General features: G+C 36.3%; 3 protein-coding genes across 4 annotated transcripts in view; 2 read left to right on the top strand and 1 right to left on the bottom strand.

Annotated features, from left to right (window-relative positions):
• LOC107849586 overlaps positions 1 to 1,662 on the top strand; it is a 6,044-nt gene extending 4,382 nt beyond the window's left edge. Inside the window, exon 2 of one of the 2 annotated variants that reach the window (XM_016694145.2) lies at positions 750 to 1,662. In XM_016694145.2, coding sequence (XP_016549631.2) covers positions 783 to 1,454 — 672 coding nt within the window. In that variant the 5' untranslated portion in view covers positions 750 to 782 and the 3' untranslated portion in view covers positions 1,455 to 1,662. Of the gene's footprint in view, positions 1 to 735 lie in introns of both variants that reach the window. The other variant, XM_047401413.1, reaches the window with a different exon arrangement.
• Positions 1,663 to 2,018: 356 nt separating this feature from the next.
• On the bottom strand, positions 2,019 to 7,322 carry LOC107850461 (PP2A regulatory subunit TAP46). Its single transcript, XM_016694993.2, has 9 exons — positions 6,962 to 7,322; positions 5,196 to 5,318; positions 4,466 to 4,552; positions 4,252 to 4,356; positions 3,970 to 4,131; positions 3,335 to 3,370; positions 3,180 to 3,251; positions 2,702 to 2,982; positions 2,019 to 2,595 (listed from the first exon to the last, which is right to left on the bottom strand). Exons 1-9 carry the CDS (start codon positions 7,055 to 7,057, stop codon positions 2,346 to 2,348), a joined length of 1,212 nt encoding a protein of 403 aa, XP_016550479.2. The 5' UTR covers positions 7,058 to 7,322; the 3' UTR covers positions 2,019 to 2,345.
• Positions 7,323 to 9,464: 2,142 nt separating this feature from the next.
• The window catches only part of LOC107850463 (casein kinase 1-like protein HD16), a 13,105-nt gene continuing 2,340 nt past the window's right edge, over positions 9,465 to 20,229 (top strand). Inside the window, exons 1-13 of the mRNA XM_047401412.1 lie at positions 9,465 to 9,992; positions 12,145 to 12,273; positions 12,382 to 12,455; positions 12,541 to 12,610; positions 13,736 to 13,791; positions 13,947 to 14,018; positions 14,174 to 14,268; positions 14,351 to 14,417; positions 14,505 to 14,634; positions 14,733 to 14,951; positions 15,042 to 15,178; positions 17,423 to 17,597; positions 17,888 to 17,978. Of these exons, the coding sequence (XP_047257368.1) occupies positions 9,918 to 9,992; positions 12,145 to 12,273; positions 12,382 to 12,455; positions 12,541 to 12,610; positions 13,736 to 13,791; positions 13,947 to 14,018; positions 14,174 to 14,268; positions 14,351 to 14,417; positions 14,505 to 14,634; positions 14,733 to 14,951; positions 15,042 to 15,178; positions 17,423 to 17,597; positions 17,888 to 17,978 (1,390 nt within the window). The 5' untranslated portion in view covers positions 9,465 to 9,917. The remainder of the gene's footprint in view (positions 9,993 to 12,144; positions 12,274 to 12,381; positions 12,456 to 12,540; positions 12,611 to 13,735; positions 13,792 to 13,946; positions 14,019 to 14,173; positions 14,269 to 14,350; positions 14,418 to 14,504; positions 14,635 to 14,732; positions 14,952 to 15,041; positions 15,179 to 17,422; positions 17,598 to 17,887; positions 17,979 to 20,229) is intronic.

The following is a 20,229-nucleotide window of genomic DNA, read 5'->3' as shown; positions in this document are numbered from 1 at the left end:
ATATAATCCATTGTCAATGGCTTTTACTAATGCGAAAACGTTGCTGGAGTACAAGTAACAAAAAATCCTGTTTCTCAAAAACGACTGCTCTGCCTAAAGACAATCCACGAACAATTGTTTTCCTAACATATTTTTGTAAATCAAAAACATACCCTACGATCTATCCAAGGCACCAAAAGTTTGACGAGTTCCTTATCCAATATCATTGTTGCAAATGCATTTATTGGTGATGATATCAATACAGCCTTAAGGGGTCGTTTGGTAGAGTGTATTGAAAAACTAATGCATGCATTAGTTTAATGTGTATTACTAATCCCTTGTTTGGTATACTTTTGCACCCTAAGCATTAGTTATACACTGTATTGTACATTGAGGTGTGTATTACTAATATCTCAAAATCCATGGTATTAGCAATGCAATGGATCCAATATATGCGTTAACATGATTAAAGACACTATTATCCCTCAAAAAAAAAAATTCACATCCTTTCCAACATATATATGGAGGATATTTTTATAATTTTTTTGTTTTTTTAGAAATTATTTAATTCATGTTATTTTTAATACATGAAACCAAACATTGCATAAGAAAAATACAAGCATAACTAATGCAAGCATAGCTAATACAAGCATTACTAACTCACCATATTTTGCATTATTCTTATACACTCTACCAAACGACCCCTTAATGGTACTAAGAAAACTACTTTCAGCATCGTGATAGTCCTGATATTAGTTTCTTCTCTTCAGGACCCAAAACTGGGTACAATCAAAGCTTCCTATATGACAGCACCAAAACGACTGCAACAAGAAGTGCCATCAGTCGACATCGAGGAGTACTCTGCATCAAAGACTCTGATTCCTTTTGACCGATCAGTCCCTCTACTTCGAGGTCCCATCAAGGCTGGCTCACACGAAGAATCAGCTGGGCGATTCATCCTCGCATTTAAAGACCCCATCTCCTGGACCTCTGCATACAAGGCTTGTGTGTCTCAAGTCACTCAGCAATGTGAATCCGGAGCTAGGATTGGTTGCTCCATCGCAGCCTCGGACAAATGTAAAACCCCTTGGTGGAAATCATTCACTGGCAGTGCTTCCAATCAAGACTTTGCAGAGAGGGCGAGATGTGAAGAACGTGAAATGGAGACTTGCCTTGAAGCAGCAAAGGGGAAGTGCCATGAATTTGCAAAGCAGAAGTGCTTCCCAGCATTTCGTGATGCAAGGATTGCAGTAAAAGATTCGAGTCCCAAGATCAACAAAAAAGAGTTATCCAGACTAATTTCTTGGGTGAACTCAGGGGAGAAGTATCAGATAGCTGATCTTTGGAGATTAGATAGGCCTTGGCTTGAGTTTAAGGCACAACTAGAAGTGTCTTATTGCAAAGGGAGTGATATATTGGGTTCAGATGACACTGAAATTAGTGAATATTTGAGAACTATTAATATTCAAAAATAGTACATTGAGTAGTTTAGTCGAGGGTCTATTGGAAACAACCTCCTGCCCTTACAAGCTAGGGGGTAAGGCTGCGTTCATGTTGCCCTCTTCACAGGATTACACTAGTTATGTTGTTTTGAGTAGTTTGATTAGACTGATGTTTTATGTAGGCACACATTCTTGTCTGCTTGATCCAGTACTTCAAGAAATCTTTCTTTTGCTTCTTGTATTTCTAATTTGTGATGGTACAAGTGTATAGTGCCCGTAAATGTGCTGAAATGCACCAAGAAATACGCATGACTTGTTAACTCCTTGACTTATATTGATTGAGAACAAATTAGGAGTTTGATTCAATCATGTGGGGTTCATGATGTCGATTCTTTAACAACCAACTAAATGCCTGAGCTATGCCTACCGTGCAGTGATGCGACAATAGATAGAGGTCAAGAATGAGCTAGAAACACGAGGCACAAGCGATGAAATCCTCAACGATGGGTGCGGTCCACATACAAGATTTCACTCTTCACTCATCCTGAGCAGCCTAACTTTGCACCAGTGCAATTTAAACTGGCATAGGTAACTGGATACAACAGGAAACTGTGGTTTAGACCACCTAAAGTTTATTCATCATTCTGTCATCTCTGGAGATATTGACATCAGTACATGTTACAGTAGTTTATTCATCATTCTGTCATCTCTGGAGATATTGACATCAGTACATGTCCACCAAAACTACTGTACAATACATCAGCCATCTAACTTAGTACATACAGCAAAATCTGTTTATAATTTAGTACATGTAAACTGGAAATATAACGGATTCGAGCTTATTGATAAGTTTGCCATACAACTAGCAGGAAGGTCTAATTAGTAATGTCTTGGGTACTCTCCACCTCTGCTGCAACTGCTTCCTTAACCACAAGGAGTCAGTTTCTTGTTGCCAGCACCACGAGGGTTGTCATCCTTCCAGTCATCCCATGCTCTTGCCCTGTCCTGAGCAGCGTCATCATCTTCTTCATCCTCTTCACCTGGCCTCATCTTTGGGGGATCCCTATGCCATGAAGAATTTGCTTCTTCCATGAATTTCACAGTCCTCTCTTGCCATTCGTTCATCATATTCATCTCCGTTAGCCCAGCCTCCTCTATGCTCATGGTTGGTAATCTATTGTTTGAAATGAAGAGGTTATGATTGAGTTGATTGAAACATTGAATTGAATCTAGCTACTTAAGATCATTGGGCATTTTAGTTTTTGGTTAAAAGAAAGTACCTATAATGCGGCTGAAAAACCTGTGCTGCCATTTTTTCTCGTTCGGACGTTGGGTTCCTACCAACAAGACTTGCTGGTCCAAAAATTAAGGGTTGGTGTTTATGTTCGTGCGCCTGTGAAACGTTGGCTCTTCCCTCTATGACATCTTGAGCAAAAGTAGCACAGGTGATAGGTGCTGCAGGTTTTGTGTAGTGGGCTCGAGCAGCAGCATCACGGTGCCAAGTTTCTACTTTTTTGGTGCGTTCATCAAGTACTAGCTGAGAAAATTCCTCCTCCCCGTCCTGCACAAGTAGAGTATGCCATGATGCAAAGCTATAAGGTAGACGACTAGAGAAAGCTCAGAGTTGGAAAAGAACAGTGTTGCAGTTAATGTTGGTTCAAGCTGAGAACGCGGGTTGAACACATAAATTCAAATTGTTATTACAGAACAGAGGCTAACACGACATAAGAACGCAAATCAACCTAGGTTTAATAGTACCTGAAGCTGCTTTTCCTTAAAAGCAGATAGCATTTCTTCCTCTTTGTTCAGCATTTCGAGTAGATCAAAAGCCTGCAGAAAGTTGACGGAGGATAAAGATAAGGTAATGGACCTAAAAAAAAGGGTACTGCCAGAAACTGAGAGTCTAGGCTAACCATACTGAGGGCAAAGGAGATGGTTGTAAGCCAGGCCTGCAAATGGCAGTAGTTTCCAATAATCAGATACTTTATGGACGTGGCAACCAAAGTTTTAGTATAGATAATCAAAAAAAAAAAACACAGCAGCAAATTACACTACAAACTGGAAATATGTATTTTAGGTAGTTGAATTAAACACTTCAAATGACATCTAAAGGGTAAATCATGATTTACAGAAATCACATACAAAATGTGGTAGGTCGCATCATGGATGCATCAGCAAATTCTATTGAGGATATTTGGATCGAAAGGTGATCAAAAGCTCTTATTGCGGACAAACCCGAGAAGCAAATGGCGAATGCCTATGCAAATGCAGACCAACTATCAACGAATGCTGAACCAGCAAATACTGGTACACGACCTTCACTTACAGCAGCTAAAATAAGAATACAGCATAGCCAAATGACTTATACGAACTCTTTCATCTTATGATTAAACATTTCTCGAAGGCTCTGATTAGTCACACTGAACAGTATGCATGTTGGCATAAAGAGCAGGCAATGTGATAGAAGTTGCAACATAGAATAAGAGAAAAGATACAGGAAAAGAAGCGACAGTGCTCATGCACATGACATACAAGGATGTTTACTAACCTCCCGCTCTTCTTCGCCATCGTCATCCAATACATCATCTTCTCCAGTCTCAACAGGAGTAGACAACGCAGATGCTTTAGTTGATCGGCCACGACGCTCCTTCCGCTCCTTCAATTCAAGTAGTTTTGACTCAGCAGCTCTTTGGCGTTTGAACCGAGCAATCTTTCATAAATTATGCATTTAGTAACTCAATTATGCATCCAAGAACGAGAGGGGAAAGAAAGAAACCTAATAGTAACATTCACAGACAGCAATTCCAACTGAATGACAACTCCCACCTACCTTCTTAGCTCTACGATCTGCAAAAGCATTAGCTCCACCTTGTTTAGATGTCTCCATCTCCTCTTCAGGAACAAGCTCCATTGTCTCACAAAATGATATAAATTCCTAGAGGTATTGCCAAAATTATAGTGCCAAGATGTCATTCAACATTTATCCCTACTTTTTGGCTTAAAACATAAATGCAACGCTTGTTATCAGCTCACAACAATCTTACCTTTAACTTGGCCTGTGAAGCCTTGAGTACATGTATCCTTCCGTTTTCTGTAATTTTTTCTGTTAGCTCGGCAAGATAGTGCGGTACCTGAAACAATGGAACATTAGCTTCCATACACCAAGTATCTCTCTTCTATTGACAGATATCCATGCGTCACGAGTTTTCCAGATCTACTCCTCCACATTGGCAAACTCAATTTCTTTCTAGTTATTCTCCAAATCATAAATGTGCTTGACACTAGTTGATGCTAGTTACTACAATTATTTGATCGGGACATTTCATTCATATACCCAATTATTTGACTTTTATGACGAATTATACTAAACAAAAGATTGACTACGATATGGACTTTCTAAAATGGGAGATTTTCTAAATGAGATGTAATAGAATAAAACTAATTCTTGCACTAAATGGCAGAACATAGCAATAACAATTTCTCAAAGAAAAAAAAGACAGCAAAAGCAATAATTGGATAACATTTTAGCTTTCATAACTACTAGTAAAGTAATATCTCCTACCAAAAATGAATGCACAAAATTCATCCAGATTTCTAATAAACATATAGAATTGCCAAAAGGGAAAGCAGTAGCTCCCTTCTTCCAATCAAAATAAAAAAAAATTAGGAAAGGAGAATCCCAACTTCTCCATCCAACTACTGAGGATCCCAAACAAAACTAATATGATAAATTATCGACCACGAGAGGAACATTTACTTGTGCAAACTACTTACCAGGATATATTTCAAATTAGCAGTGCTGATATCGTCCTTTGTCTCATTGAGCGAGAACAACCCTAATTTGCTGATCATTTCCTCGCACTGTCTCAAAAGATCGCAACCTTTCTTGACAAGGTCCTAACATCCACAACAAGCACAAAACAAATCAGAAGTGGACACAGAATTTTAAACTATCAGCTACACGGCTACTATATACACATATAACTCTAAGAGTTTTGTCAAATTTTATAAATATATAACACACACATGCTACAAGCTAGAGAGGGAGTAAGTGCATGTGCAACCACAGCCTCTATGCTGATTACAAATACATTATTCCCTCCATTTCAATTTGTTTGTCTTACTTTTTTTGTTAGTTGGTATCAAAAGCATGTCTCTTTCTCTTTTCGACAACTCTTTAATTTCAATTTTCCACGTGGCATGTATAAGACCACAAGATGAAAAGGCATTTTGACACATTCTACATATTTTTTGTTGAAGATTACAAGATTCATAAATCTTTTGTATGTGCTTAAACTCCGGCACAAGTCAAAACCAAACAACAAATTGAAACGGAGCGAGTATTTTGTGTAACATAATATGAAACCAGTAAGTGCACAGTCTAATATACATACAAACATCTCTAAATGCTATGTGTGTGTGTGTTGAAGTGCAACCACTGCCTTTACGCTGGATTCACCACAGATACAAATACGTTAAATCAGACACAAAATTCATTCTTGATAAAGGAGCCGTCTTTGTAAATACTAATTTTTGGCACAATTTTCTGAGCTCAGTTTACAGGATCCTTAACCTTCTCAAACATTCATTCTTTAGATACATAAATACACTTTTGTATCAACATACAGTTCCGAAGCTCTACAAAGTGTGTGCAAGTGCAATTTCTGCTTGTATGTTGGATCAGCCACAAATACGAGTACATTAAATAAGACGCAAATTTCATTCTTGCCCTCCTCCTTTTTTTTTTTTGAAGCTCTGTTTATAAAATCCTTAACGTTCTCAAAAAGACACATAAATTCCATTCTTTAGATACATACACACACTTTTACATAAGATCATACAGTTCCAAACCTCAACAAAGGGCATAAAACTGCAATTACTACTAGTATACTGGATTCACCTCTAAATTACAAATACTATAAAATCATAAGCAGTAAAAAAATCATTCTTTCACTCCCTCCGTTCCAAAATACTTGTCACAATTTTCTTTTTGATATCAAAATGTATTAACTTTGACCAAAATTTTAAAAGACGCAAATTTTTTTTTATAATCATGGTGACCTACCAGCTTTCACACACCTCAACTAAATACACTGATACCAAACACCTCCAATCAGCAACCAATATCAGTTAACTTTGTCAAAAAAAGGTTAGGACGCGTAGAAAGAATCACCTAGTGTTGTTCTTTTTTTGCTGAAAAGATGTGATTTGTATCATAATTGTACAACTTTCCATATAATTGTTGATAAGTTTTAATTTTGAGATATCAAATTAATTTAATCTAATATAGCTTTAAAAATCAGTCAAATTGCCTACCGAAAAAACAAAACAATACATGACAGCTGTTTTGGAACAAGGAAGTAGTAAAAAAAACTATACCTGATCAAGGGTGGCTTCAGATGCACCGTGGTTATTAATTTTAATTAAACTAATCTAATATAGCATTGAAAATTAGTTAAATTGATGTTCAAGAAGCAAAATATAACATGACAACTATTTTGAAACGAAGAAAATAATAAAAATAAATAAATAACGATAACCTGATCAAGTGTGGAATTAGATGCAAGTGTATGAATATTTCGAGCTTGTTCGAACAAAACTGGTAAGGACATCTCTTGCTTCTTTACTTCCCCCATTTCTCAATTTTGTTGAAATTGTTAAAGCTTTCGATGGAGAATGGCATGGGGTTAGATATTTATAGATTTGTGTATTGAGGAAGATATTTTCTTTTAGGGGATTAAATTAGTAATTAAAAATATATATGTTCCTACAAAGGTCAAATATTCCACAAATGAAAATTGTGATGTGTAAAAATATTAGAAGTTATCTAGATTTATTATGAAAATAAATCTAAAGAATTTTAATTCAAGGGAAATTTTGATGGCTTATGAGTTATAAGCCAAAAATTGTAACTCTGTCCAAACATGTTTTTAATAGTTTAATCTAATCAAGTCTATTATTCTTTTAAGAAATTGTTTGATAGAGTATATAAGAATAACGTAAAATATGATGTATAGTAATACAATTATTAGCTATGTTTGTATTAGTTATAATGATATTACTTCTTATGTGATGTTTAATTTGGTGTATTAAAAATAATTTTCATTATATATTTTAAAATAAAAATATATTTACAAAAATACCTTCCACGCATATAATGAAAATGATGAAAAAAACTTATGAGGGGCTATTGAGTCTCTACACATGTTATTGTATGCATTAAAGTCCACATATTGCTAATACCAAAGTTTTTTTTCATGTAGTATTAGTTATGCATAGCATAATATAGAGTGTATAACTAATATTTACATTAGTTATACATAGGTTAAAAAGGTGTACAATAACAATAAATCCAATGTATTCCCACAAAATGAGGTCTAAGGAGGATAAAATGTTCGTAGTCCATACCGCTACTTCCAAAGAAGTAGAGAGGATGTTTCTGATAGACTCTCGGTTCAAGATAATGAATAATAAATAAGAGCGTAATGAAAAGACAAAAGATGTACCAAATAAGATATTAATAATACATACACAAAGCTAATGCGTGCATTGTTTTTTTTCTAATGCATTCTTCCAAACAACTAAGACAAAATGTGTTATTACACATCATATTGGAGTGGAATAGACGCATTAAAGGCTCATATTTGATGTCCATGATTGAAAAATGTCACCAAATCTTAAAATAAGTCTTAATAGTTAGAATAATTACGTTGTGTGGGGTAAAATGTTGGTCAATTCAGAAATAGACAGATAGTACATTCAGAACATCAAAGTAGCAAAAACTAGGATGTGATATAGATATTTGGACATAGTAGTAGAAATAAGATTAGAAATGAAAATATACCCGGAGAGGATATATGCACATGTGTCCCACTGAGGAAACGTGAGAGGTCGACCATAGTGTGAATGGGAAAAGATAGAAGTAGGTTGACGAAGCATCGAGAAGAAGTGATTATACAAGATATGACACACATGTAGCTTACAAGTTGCGTTATACTGTTCATCCTGATTCGATGAAAATGCATCATGATCTTAAGGAGATTTATTGATAGAATAACATGAAGCGGGATGTGGCAAAATTTATGGCTAAGTGCATGGTGTGTCAGCAAGTGAAGGTAGAGCACTTTAGGTCCGGTGGATTGACTCGGGAGGTTGAGCTGCCGATGTGAAAGTGGGAGATTATTAATATGGGTGAAGACATGACTGAAAGTTGTGGAGATCAATGATCGATTGAAGGCTATTAGGTAGTTGGGTATTGTCTAGTTTCCTCGTTAATATTTGCTCTCTTATTAGCTGATTCTTCGACATCAATATTACTTGTTGTTTTCTTTACTTCGATAATCATATTATTTGTTCCTTTCTAGTTTCTATTGTTCTCTTCTATGTTGTTTATTTAGTATTAGTATGAATTCTTCACTATCGTGTTTGCTTTACTTGAGTTGAGAGTCTATCAGAAGCAATTTTTCTGTATTCACAAGTAACGGAAAAGGGTGTACACCATCCTCCCAGATATCACTTGGTATCGTGTGGAAGCAATTACTAATGTCATGGTAAGGGGGCTTAGAACAATGATAAAATTATCTTTGTGTGATTTACATATCACGGGTCCAAGTCGATAAAATTCAACACAATTGCTTTCATTAGGATAGATTACCTATATCACATCCTCCAAAATAACATTCTTTCCCACCCGTTAGATTAACTCACGATACTTTATGCATCAAACTACGCAATAATTCAAATTTTTTCAAAAGTAGTAACTACTTTACCATTTAATTCTCCGAACGTTACGTCAAACGTATACCGTTACTCCATATTTTCGATAATACACTTCTAAAAACCTTTCAAATATGATTTATTACCTATCTAAAGAAACCAAAATCACACATTTCATTACTCAAAAGATTAAATATATCCCAACAACCAAACACGAAACTACAAAAATTTTAGTGACGGAGGTCTCGATGAATTTAATCGAAATACGCGTAAACGAACTGAACATCGTAATCATAATTAATTAAAAAAGAAAGTGTTTATTGACTAAACATTTACTAATACTCTTCCAATTTGAGAATGAACATAGGCGCCTCTCTCTATCTATATATCTACTAATTACTATACACAAAATACACATTTTTTACCCAATCGTCTCCTACACACTTCGCTCGATTTTCCTTCAACAAACCCTACCCTCTAAATTCATCCCTCTTTTATTTTTCTCTGTATTCATTTCCATTTTTTTTGGTGTATACAGCAAGCAAAAACTTGTTAAAAATTTCAAATGGTGTATTTTTATTTATTTATTTTAAATTTGAATTTTAAGTGAAAGTAGAGATGATGGTAAGTTATGGGTTTTGTTTGTTTTGTTGTTTTACTTGCATCGTTAGTAAAGAATGCTAAATGGCAGTAATCAGTAGCTGCTGAAAAACTAGCAACAGAAAAGATATAAAAAAGGTAAGGCAAAGGCAAAAGCAGAGGCAAAAGAGGGAAGAGGAAATGGGGGATCAGAGTGGTAATAACAAAGGAGATGAGCAAGATGATGAGTCTAAAACTTCACCTATTCCTAAGAAGGTGGATTCTTTACTTGTTCTTGAATTTCGATTGCATTTTTTTTTTAATTTATTTTTTTGTTCTACTCATTGTATACATGCTTTGGATTACTCCCTCCGTTACTATATACTTATCGTCTTTTACTAAAAATAGATGTTCTATAATACTTGTCATTTTAGTACTTGTTTATTTACACATTTACCCTTAGTCGTAAATATAGAGAGATAATAATGCAGTGTAAAAAAAGTAGTACTAAATAGAGAGGAGTAATAAATAAGACTAATTTAGTCGAATTAGCTTCTAGTTAATAGTAAAATTTTTCGCCGAAGGGGGTTCGGCCAAGTGTAGCTCCGCCCCTGTTTTTTTGAGGGGGGGTGTCTACCGAAAAAGTGAGAAGTATTTAGGAATGGAGGGAGTATTTATTAGTGGGTGTTTATCACACCAGCTCATGAAAAACGAGGCCTTTCGTCTGTGTTTTGGTAATCGGACTTAGAGGGAGGTGAATTTGCTAATTTAGGCTTTTTAGTTGGATTCTGTACGGCTTGAAATGGAGTGATTTGATTGATTTCTTTCCTTATATGGGTTTTCCTCGCTTTTGTGCAATGTTTCATTGTGAAATTTGAAAAAAAGTTAGTCTTGGTTTTCAACGTGAAAAATGATATTTGAAAATTGGAGTTGTGTTTTGCCATTAATACGAATTACCGCTGTATTTTGAATTTTTGTGAGTAATTTGGAGTGACAAAAAAGTTAAAACAGCTTTTTGTTGTTTTTCAAATTGAGTATTTTCCAGAATCTTATTTGCAAGGAGTTCTATCTCTGGAAAAAAAGTGTTTTTTTTATGGCCAAATTCCCCCTTAGTGTCTCGACGAACTTGTCTGCTAAAACCAAAAGCCACAAGGCGTAAACCTGCACAGAGCTGAGGCAGTAGGCTCACAGTAGTGTTGTTAAAGATTACCTTGAACTTGGAATCTCCTGGTTTTCTCATACACATCAAAATATAGTCATGCTTATTTTAGTTATTATTATTGAACTATTCCATTGGTACCTGGTACCTGCTTATTTACACATTTGGATGATTGTTACATATTGTTCATAATGTATCCATTATTGTATTGTATTGCATTGTTTTAATGAATACAATGTTTGGATAGATTGTATCGTTGTCTGTCGTTATATAATGTCACACATCAACAATTGAAGGATAAACCTACAGGAAAAGTAGGGTACGGGGTAGTACTACTAGAAAAAGGTAGGATAACGGACAAAATATGATTAGTTAAATAAAATATAAAGAAAAAATGAGAAGTGAATAAGATAACGACGCGATCACACCAAATCAATTGTTAAAATGGGATAATGTTAAACGTAATTAACATTTATAACAAACATTGTATTTAAACTTATAATACTGTACAATGCAATAGATAAAAGCCATCCAAACAAGCTGTTAGGTAGATGAGAAGAAGTTACCTAGCTTTTCTGTTTTGAACCTTGGTCTCAAAGTTCTTAATCCACTCTGCTAACCTCTTTACTACAAACATGGGTGGTAATTGTTATTTAATGTTGTGGCATGTGACGTGTCATATGGCCTGTCAAAATTATTTTATCGTGCAAATCAGTAATTAATTAATTATGTATCATTCCATAAATTAGCCGGGGCCAGCTAATGAAGTCATTTCTATTCGTTGGTTAATTAAAATTTGACTATTTGTATGCTGGCTGTCAACCTATTGTAACCCTCCTCCATGTGAATCTCGAATAGGCCGGTTAATTATTTTATTGACTATGTGCTTTTTTATGACTAAGTGGTCAATTAGGAATCATTATCATCGAATCCGGGACATAGTGTTATGTCGTTCTCTTGTGCCTTGTTCTGATTATATTAGCCACTTTGGATTAGTTACAATCCTGTGATTTCCTGCCTGGATTAAGTTTATAACTTTACTGGTAGCTCATTCTCTAGGGTGGTGATTCTGGTTTGTTTCGTGATTGTGATAAAATAAAGGAATGAAGATAGAACATCATAGTTGTATGAAGGCACTTATGAATTGAATTGCTTGCATTCAGATTTGCTGTAGTTGCAAGTTAACCATTTTCCACTTTTTGATCAATCCAGCAGGATTAAACTGTAATGTGAACTTATGTTTTATTTCTGGTTGGATTTGACTTTCAGGTGAAAATAGGAACGTCGCCGCTTTATCAGGTTGAAAGGAAGTTAGGTAAAGGTGGTTTCGGTCAGGTCTTTTTGGGTCGTCGTCTTTCTGGTGGAAATGAATCTTCAAATGGTCAAGGGGCTGTTGAGGTATGTACTTGCTCTTCCCCTACCCCTCTCACTTCCTATGTTAGACAATTTGTTGTCCACAAGGAATATGGGGGTTTAACTCTCACTGATTTATCTCTTTGGCTCCAGGTTGCACTGAAATTTGAGCATATGAAAAGCAAAGGCTGTAACCATGGTCCTCCACATGAGTGGCAAGTTTACAAGTATGGATGTGGACCTCTTTTGGAGTGAATGGGTGCTCATGTTGGAATATGATTCTGACTGGACTAAACTTGTTTTGTTGAGCAGTACTCTTGGAGGAAGCCATGGAGTGCCTAGCGTGCATTATAAAGGGAGGGTAGGAGACTATTACATAATGGTATGTGTAGTAAAGTTATGCTTTTTCCCATTTAATGTGTAGTAGAATTATGCTTCTGCCGTTAATATTAATGGATATAACGATTTAGATTGGCAAACTATAGCTTTAAAAGGTTTAGTTTGCCTTTGGACATTAATAACAACATTAATTATCAGAGAAATAATGTGAACTCCATTAACTATCAAAGTGGATCAAAGCATAAACTAGGCATAAGTTGGAATGTCATTCATGATGCCGTATGATTACCCATCATCCCAAAGTAATACAAATCCTATATGGAGCCTCTATTACCCTACAAATGAAATAATTAAGTTGCGAGGTTAGCCATGGTAGTACAAAAATATAGAACTAAAATTTAGAGTTAAGTTAAATTGAATTTCTTATTACGAATCTGTTTACTTTTCCCTGTTTTCTATTACTTGTGGGTGTCGTATTTATGTTATGCCATCTTGTTCCATGCTTTACTATGAATTTGTTTAGTATTCCGTGTCTCTAGCCGGGGGTCTATCGGAAACAACCTTTCTACTTCTTTAGAGGTAGAGGTATGGACTGCGTACATCTTACCCTCCCCAGACCTCACTATGTGGGAATACACTGGGTTTGTTGTTTTTGTTGTTGTTAAATTGAATTTCTGCAGTAAAATGTTGAACTAGTGGGGAGTTGTTTTGAATTATGACACCTTTTTTTGATAAAGTTGAATTATGACAATATGTGTGGGAGGTCAATGTAGTTGATCCATATTATTTTGATTTCATTGGAGACCTTCAGGAGCTTTTTTTGGTTGGTATGTTACTTAGTGTCCTTTTCCGGGATGACTGGTCAAGGGTGGTTTCTTTGCTATGAGAAGTCACAAGCTCTTGGATAGACTGTTTTTTTCTTTTTAATAATCTTTTCCGGATAAGATACTTTTTTTGGATTGAGCCTTTGGTTTTGGATAGACTGTTTTTTTCTTTTTAATAATTTTTTCCGGATAAGATACTTGTTTTGGATTGAGCCTTTGATTTGCCTGCAGTTAGTGCTGCTAGTGAGATTATTTTGAAGATTATGGGTACTGGTTCATGTATTATTTTTTTTGTGTTATTGTAAGGTTTCACGGCACCTATTGACTACATTAGTTCTATGCAGGTTATGGACATGCTAGGACCTAGCTTATGGGATGTATGGAATTCCTCTGGGCAGGCGTAAGTATCAAATGCTTAGTAGCTCAGCAAGCTCTTTTTTTCTTCCATTATCATGCATGTCATTAACTTTTCTTTATGTAGCGAATATTCAGATTTAAAGTTGGACTTCAAGCAGTAGATCGTAAGAGTTTCACTAAGCTTTTCTATCATTGCAGGATCTCTGCAGAAATGATAGCATGTATTGCGGTTGAGTCTCTGTCTATTTTAAGCATAATGCATGCGCAAGGGTATGAAATGCTCTCTTCTTGTTACTACTATTATTATTATGTCCAATCTAGTTGTCCAGCTGTTGCTTAATTGGTTTCATAATTTATGTTAATGCTTTTGAACTTTGCTGCTGGATGGAAGTATCTTTTCTCTTGATTGTTGTTCTCGACTTCAGTTATGTGCATGGAGATGTAAAGCCAGAGAACTTTTTGCTTGGTCAGCCATCAACACCGCAGGAGAAGAAGTTGTTCCTGGTCGACTTGGGACTAGGTAAGAGTATTGTATTACTGTAATATCATAGCAATTATAGATTCAGTATTCTGTTAATGTTTTCCTAACAACCAAATTACAGCTACAAAGTGGAGAGAGAATGTGAAAGGTCCGCATGTGGTATATGATCAGCGACCTGACATGTTCAGGTTAGTTATATGTAGTGTTATCCTTAGCCATAATTTTGATTTCTACCATTTGTTCTGCTTATCAACCTTTCGTGAATGAACTTCTAGAGGGACTGTTCGGTATGCGAGTGCTCATGCGCACTTGGGAAGGACTGCTAGTAGAAGAGATGATCTGGAATCACTTGCTTATACACTCATTTTTCTTCACCGAGGCAGGTTGCCATGGCAAGGATTTCAGGTGTCTGTACTAGCTTTTGTCAAGCTTTATGAACTGCAATGCAGGCTAGTTGTTCCTGTCAACTTCCAGCTCACAAGTTTTTATTCTGACCATCTTAGGGTGATAACAAATCGTTTTTGGTCTGCAAAAAGAAGATGGCAACGTCTCCAGAAGTGCTTTGCTGCTTCTGTCCGGCACCTCTGAGAGAATTTGTTGATATAGTAATAAACATGAAATTTGATGAAGAACCTAATTATTCGAAGTTAATCTCTTTATTTGGGAGCTTGCTTGGACCTGATCCTGCTATAAGGCCAATTAACACTGATGGTGCCCAAAAGGTCGTATTTTACATGTCTCACCAACTTTGCTTATTTACTTGGACTTAAGTATTTTTGGCTATATATAACCTCATCATGCTGTTACTGTAGATTCTTCGAGTTGGCCAAAAGCGGGGGAGATTAAATGTAGAGGAGGATGAGGAGCAGCCTAGAAAGAAGGTTCGCATGGGAGTTCCTGCAACACAGTGGATTTCGATTTACAATGCCAGAAAGCCCATGAAACAGAGGTAAAGTTATTTTCATATTATGTCTTCTCTTTGCAAAGCAATTGATAGGTGACCTACATGCTGAAATTACATTATTCGTGGATTCTATATTTTTGTTTCTGTTAGTCATTTTCTAATAAGGTAAGTACAATTTTATTAAGCTAGTACCAAGAAGGTACTGCAAGACAGTATAAAAAAAAAAAAATTAGTCTAACTCGTTAGTCGTTACATCTTTGACATCATGTGGAGTCCACAAAAGATGTTCCACATTTTCTATCCTACGCTCCTTGCACCAGGAAGACAGTTTATGGATGCAATTGGATTTAACTACAGATAAATGTTGTTTTCTTTCTTCAAAATATTCTTCTTCCTCTCTAGCCAAACACTTCACATGATGCTCCATGGGATAGTCTTACACATCTGTTTCAGCTTGTTAGTACCTTTTTAATTTGTTTTTAATTGTTGTTCCTTTAGTGGTAACATCTTCAATTTTACATCTTTGGACAATTTCCTTTGATCCTCTTTTTCCTGCAAATTGCGGTTAGGGCTACCTCACGGGTGGTATGGTATAAAGACAGTTGTTGATTTTGCTATTTCAAATTTCATTTAGGCTGATGATGCTGTGACCAGGGAGACATGTTCTATTATGAATTAAAACATGGCTTCGGGCATTGCTTTTGGATTTGCAGATTGGATGCCGATGATGCATATCGTTTCAAAAAGTCATTTGAATTTTGTTTGTTATTTGGAAAAATTCATTGAAAATTGACTATGATGTTGCACATCCTATTGGAGTGGGTGGATGAAATGGAGGCTCGCGTCCGCGGTACTGTGTGATAAGAATGTGTCATAGAGGCTTAAATGTAAGTTATATAGAGTGGTGTTTAGACCTGTATTGTTGTATGGGGTAGAGTGATGGCCAATCAAGAACGCTCACGTTGAAGGTAGCGAAAATGAGGATGCTCAGATGAATGTGTAGGCATATTAGGAGAGATAGGATCAAGAATGAAGTTATGCAGGGCAACATGAGAGTGACACAAACAAGATGAGAGAAGCAAGACAGATGGTTCAGGAATGTGAAGAGGTGGTGTAAAAAGGTGTGAGAGGTTGGATATGATAGGTTTAAGGAGAGGTAGAGGTAGACTGAAGAGGAATTAGGGCTGGTGATTAGACATGACATGACACACATCTTCAAGACATGATTCTAAATTAGAAGGTATGGGGGGCAAGGATTAGTGTAGAAGGGTAGTAGATAGATGTATGTTTGTCCTTGACGTGCTGTTATGACTTTCCTTCAGCTTTCAACAATTCCAAATAATAAAAGAAAAGACTTCCCTTCATCTTTAGAAATTTTACACGTAGTAGCACTCCGTTTCATCTTAAGTAGCTACTTTGCATAAACTTATTTCTCCGCAATATTTTTTGTTTATATATCTTTGGAAAAAGATGGGGAAATTTTTGATTAGTTTAAGAATGTCTTTATATGAATTTCACTGCAGAGAATCTTGATGATCTTTTGCTGCATTTATTTGGTACATAAACTTGAGCAATATATGTGTTTTCACTACTTTACAACAATTTTCCTTAGAAGTGTGAAGTATCATTATGGGGAGAAATATATGACTATTGGACTATTTAGGCCACATGGAACTTTAAATTATATGATAAGAAATACACAATATTCCTGGTCAAAAAAAAAAAGGAGTTAGCTGGCTGCCACTTTACGGGTTTAACATGCTAGATATGTTTACTAGAGAATACTATAGCTACCTAAAAGGCTTTATTTCTTGGTGAATTCACATTAACATCTTTGTTTGAAAAGATTGCAACTTTGTCCTTTATCTTTGACTGGTAATCTGGAGTTGTCAATGGTTAGACATTTTCAAGGATGAGATCTTGTGGTGCTTCTCCACTGCTGTTATTTTCAAGGATGATTATTCCCTGTTAATTTCAGCATGATTTCTCCACTGTTGTATTTCCTTTCACACTTGTCTGTGATATTTGTTACTTGAGCCGACGGTCTATTGGAAACAAACCCTCTACCTTCACAATGTAGGGGTAAGGCTGCGTGCACACCACCCTTCCCAGACCTCACTTGTGGGATTACACTGAACATGTTATTGCTGTTACATCTTGTGGTTATGCTCCTTGCTTTCAGGAGAGAGTCCTTTCCTGTTCAGTATGTGGTGGTAATTGTAGATAATGTGTACTTTTTGAGTTTGTGTACACAAGTGCACTACATAATGCAATGTATGTTCGTTTTAGGTACCATTATAATGTAGCAGATACAAGGCTGGCAGAGCATGTGGAGAAAGGGAACGAAGATGGATTATATATAAGTTGTGTGGCATCTTGTTCCGGCTTGTGGGCTATTATCATGGATGCTGGAACCAATTTCACAAGCCAAGTTTATGAGCTATCACCATTATTCTTGCACAAGGTAAATGTGAATTATATTTATTCCACGATGCTAATGGATCCTTCATTTGCCATGTATATGTACACATCAAATGATATGACGTTAGTGCATGGTACTTGCATATATTCTTCAAAATACAATAAAACTTTGCCAAAAGCGGCACTTACCCCTACCAAATACTGCCACAAAACTGTAACCTGTGTATCTTGAATCCAAGTACATGTATGATGTAACATAGTTCTTAATGCACTTCACTGCTGCTTCAACCTGATATGTAATCTATGTTAGCTCTTGTAATGCATTATTTACAGGAGTGGATTATGGAACAGTGGGAGAAGAACTATTATATTAGTTCTCTTGCTGGTACCACCAATGGAAGCTCTCTTGTTGTAATGTCAAAAGGTGTGTTCTCTTAATTTCTGCAGGTTGATCCTTTGTGCTAAATTTTGATTGGTGTTACACTGTACCTGCAGTGTTGTCAAAGCCTAGTGTAAGCCCTAAAGCTAGGTGCCAAACAGGCTGAGTGCTTCACCTTGCTTAGATGGCATTTAGAGCAGTCAGCAAGACACTAATGCAGGCGCCTTAATACTAATGGACTTTGTCCTAAGAGGAGTCACTAAACAATAAAAGTTCCACTTAATTATAATTGATTTAATTCCTTTGCCCATGATATTTGCGCTTATAATTTTTTTGATGCAGTGATAAGTTTTTATTAATAATGTGGCATGGACACACCCATATACAATAAATATATTAAAAAAGTAGAAAACATACAAAAAAGATATGGTTCTCTATGAACGACACCAAATCATCTCTACATAAAGAAACCTGACTGGTGCACCAAAAGAAAGTAAGAGATAAGAGGCTATTTATCTATCAATTGTGCAAAGTTCATTTCAGAGTCTTCAGAAGCTCTCTTGTTTCTTTCTCTCCAAATGACCGGCATGTGCACTAGTGGAGCTGCATTTTGTGCACTGCATTTTCTCTTCCACCTGTTACGATTTCAAGTGAATATTAAATCTTTCACAGTGCTTGGCATAACCCAATATATTCCAAATCACCACAAGATTTCCCACAATAATCTTGATGCTACCCAATAATGAAGGAAAAGATGATCAACATCTTTGTCAGAGTCCTTACACATAAAATACCCCTCTTGTTTCTTGCCAAAATCACCCATCTTGTTGCTAGTCAAGTGAAGAAATACACCTTTCTCAGAACTTTTGGAATCCAAATCGATCTATGTGGAAATGCGACCTTTTCCATAGCCAGGAGCTTTTGATAGAAAGTCTTAACCGAAAAAACTTCATTTGCAACCCCGACCCCCACCCCCCACAACCATCTCCATACATCATAACTATCCTGTGATGGTCTTTGCTTATGAAGCAAGTTGATTATCTTTTGGAACACCTCTTCCCGATCTTGCAAGTTTCTCTTAATTCTCAAATCCCAAAAATATCTCTATCTTGTATCCTCTGCACTTGTTGGACTGTCATCACTTTTTATGAGATTTTGTAAATGCTAGAAAAAAAGTTGCAAATGTTGTCCCGGCACTACCTAAGTCCCAAAAGCTCACCCTTCTTCTATCCCCTACTCTAAAAGATACATGATTGCCTGTAACCATAAGGCATGGTTACCTTTTTAGTCCTCTAAGTCCCTTCCGAGACTGTATTCTTTTACTGTCACCTCTTTCCAGAAATCATGTTCCTATGTTCCATACCTCCCTACCCATTTGCCGAGTAGGGCCTTATTGTAAAGCTTTTAACTTCAAATCCTCCGATCCTTAGGAGTTGTAACAGTCCCCCACTTCACAAAGTGAAACTTCCTTGCTACAACTGTGGGCTTCCATAGAAAGTTTCTTCGAATCTCTCCAACTTTTCTATGACACTGGCGACGCCTGAAGCATAGACATGAAATATGTGGGAATACTTGATAGTATTCTCTTAATAAGCTCTTCCTTTCCTCCTTGGACTTGTACGTTTTCTGCCATCTTGCAAGCCTCTCTACCCTCTGCAATACTGAGTTTCGTGCTGTTTAGTCTTTGTTTGAAGAACCTAACAACAATCCAAGTTAGGTGGTGGGAAGAGACCTAACCTCGCAATCTAAAACCTGTGCAAGAATCTCAATATCTTCTACATCTCCAACTGTAACTATCTCGAACTTTTTGAGATGAATCTCAGCCCTAATACCACCTGAAACCATGTTAATACAAGTCCCAAGTATTCCAATTGGGTCCTTTTTGCATCACATCAAAAGATACTCGTGTTATCCACAAACAATAGATGGGGAACCTTCATGGTACCATAATCCCCAATCACTACTGAGGAACCCCTCGTATATCCACCATCAACACTTTATCCATCATGCTACTTTGGGCTTCCATAACTAGTATGAACAACATAGTGATAAATCACCTTGTCTCAAACCTGTCAAACTACCCCAAAAGCCACACAAATGGCCATTCAAAAGAATCGAGTACCTTACCATGGACATTTAATATCTAGTCCACTTTCTTCATCTACTTCCAAAACCCATCTTAAAAAAAATGGAGTCCAGAAAATTCCAATTCACGTGGTCATAAGCCCTCTGTGGGTCCAATTTGCACGACACACATATCCCCTTTTACCTTTCATGATAAATTGGCTAAACTCAT

Source organism: Capsicum annuum, chromosome 12 (genome assembly GCF_002878395.1).
Source record: "Capsicum annuum cultivar UCD-10X-F1 chromosome 12, UCD10Xv1.1, whole genome shotgun sequence".
Classification (NCBI taxonomy): domain Eukaryota; kingdom Viridiplantae; phylum Streptophyta; class Magnoliopsida; order Solanales; family Solanaceae; genus Capsicum; species Capsicum annuum.
This window is presented reverse-complemented; position numbering and strand designations above follow the sequence as displayed.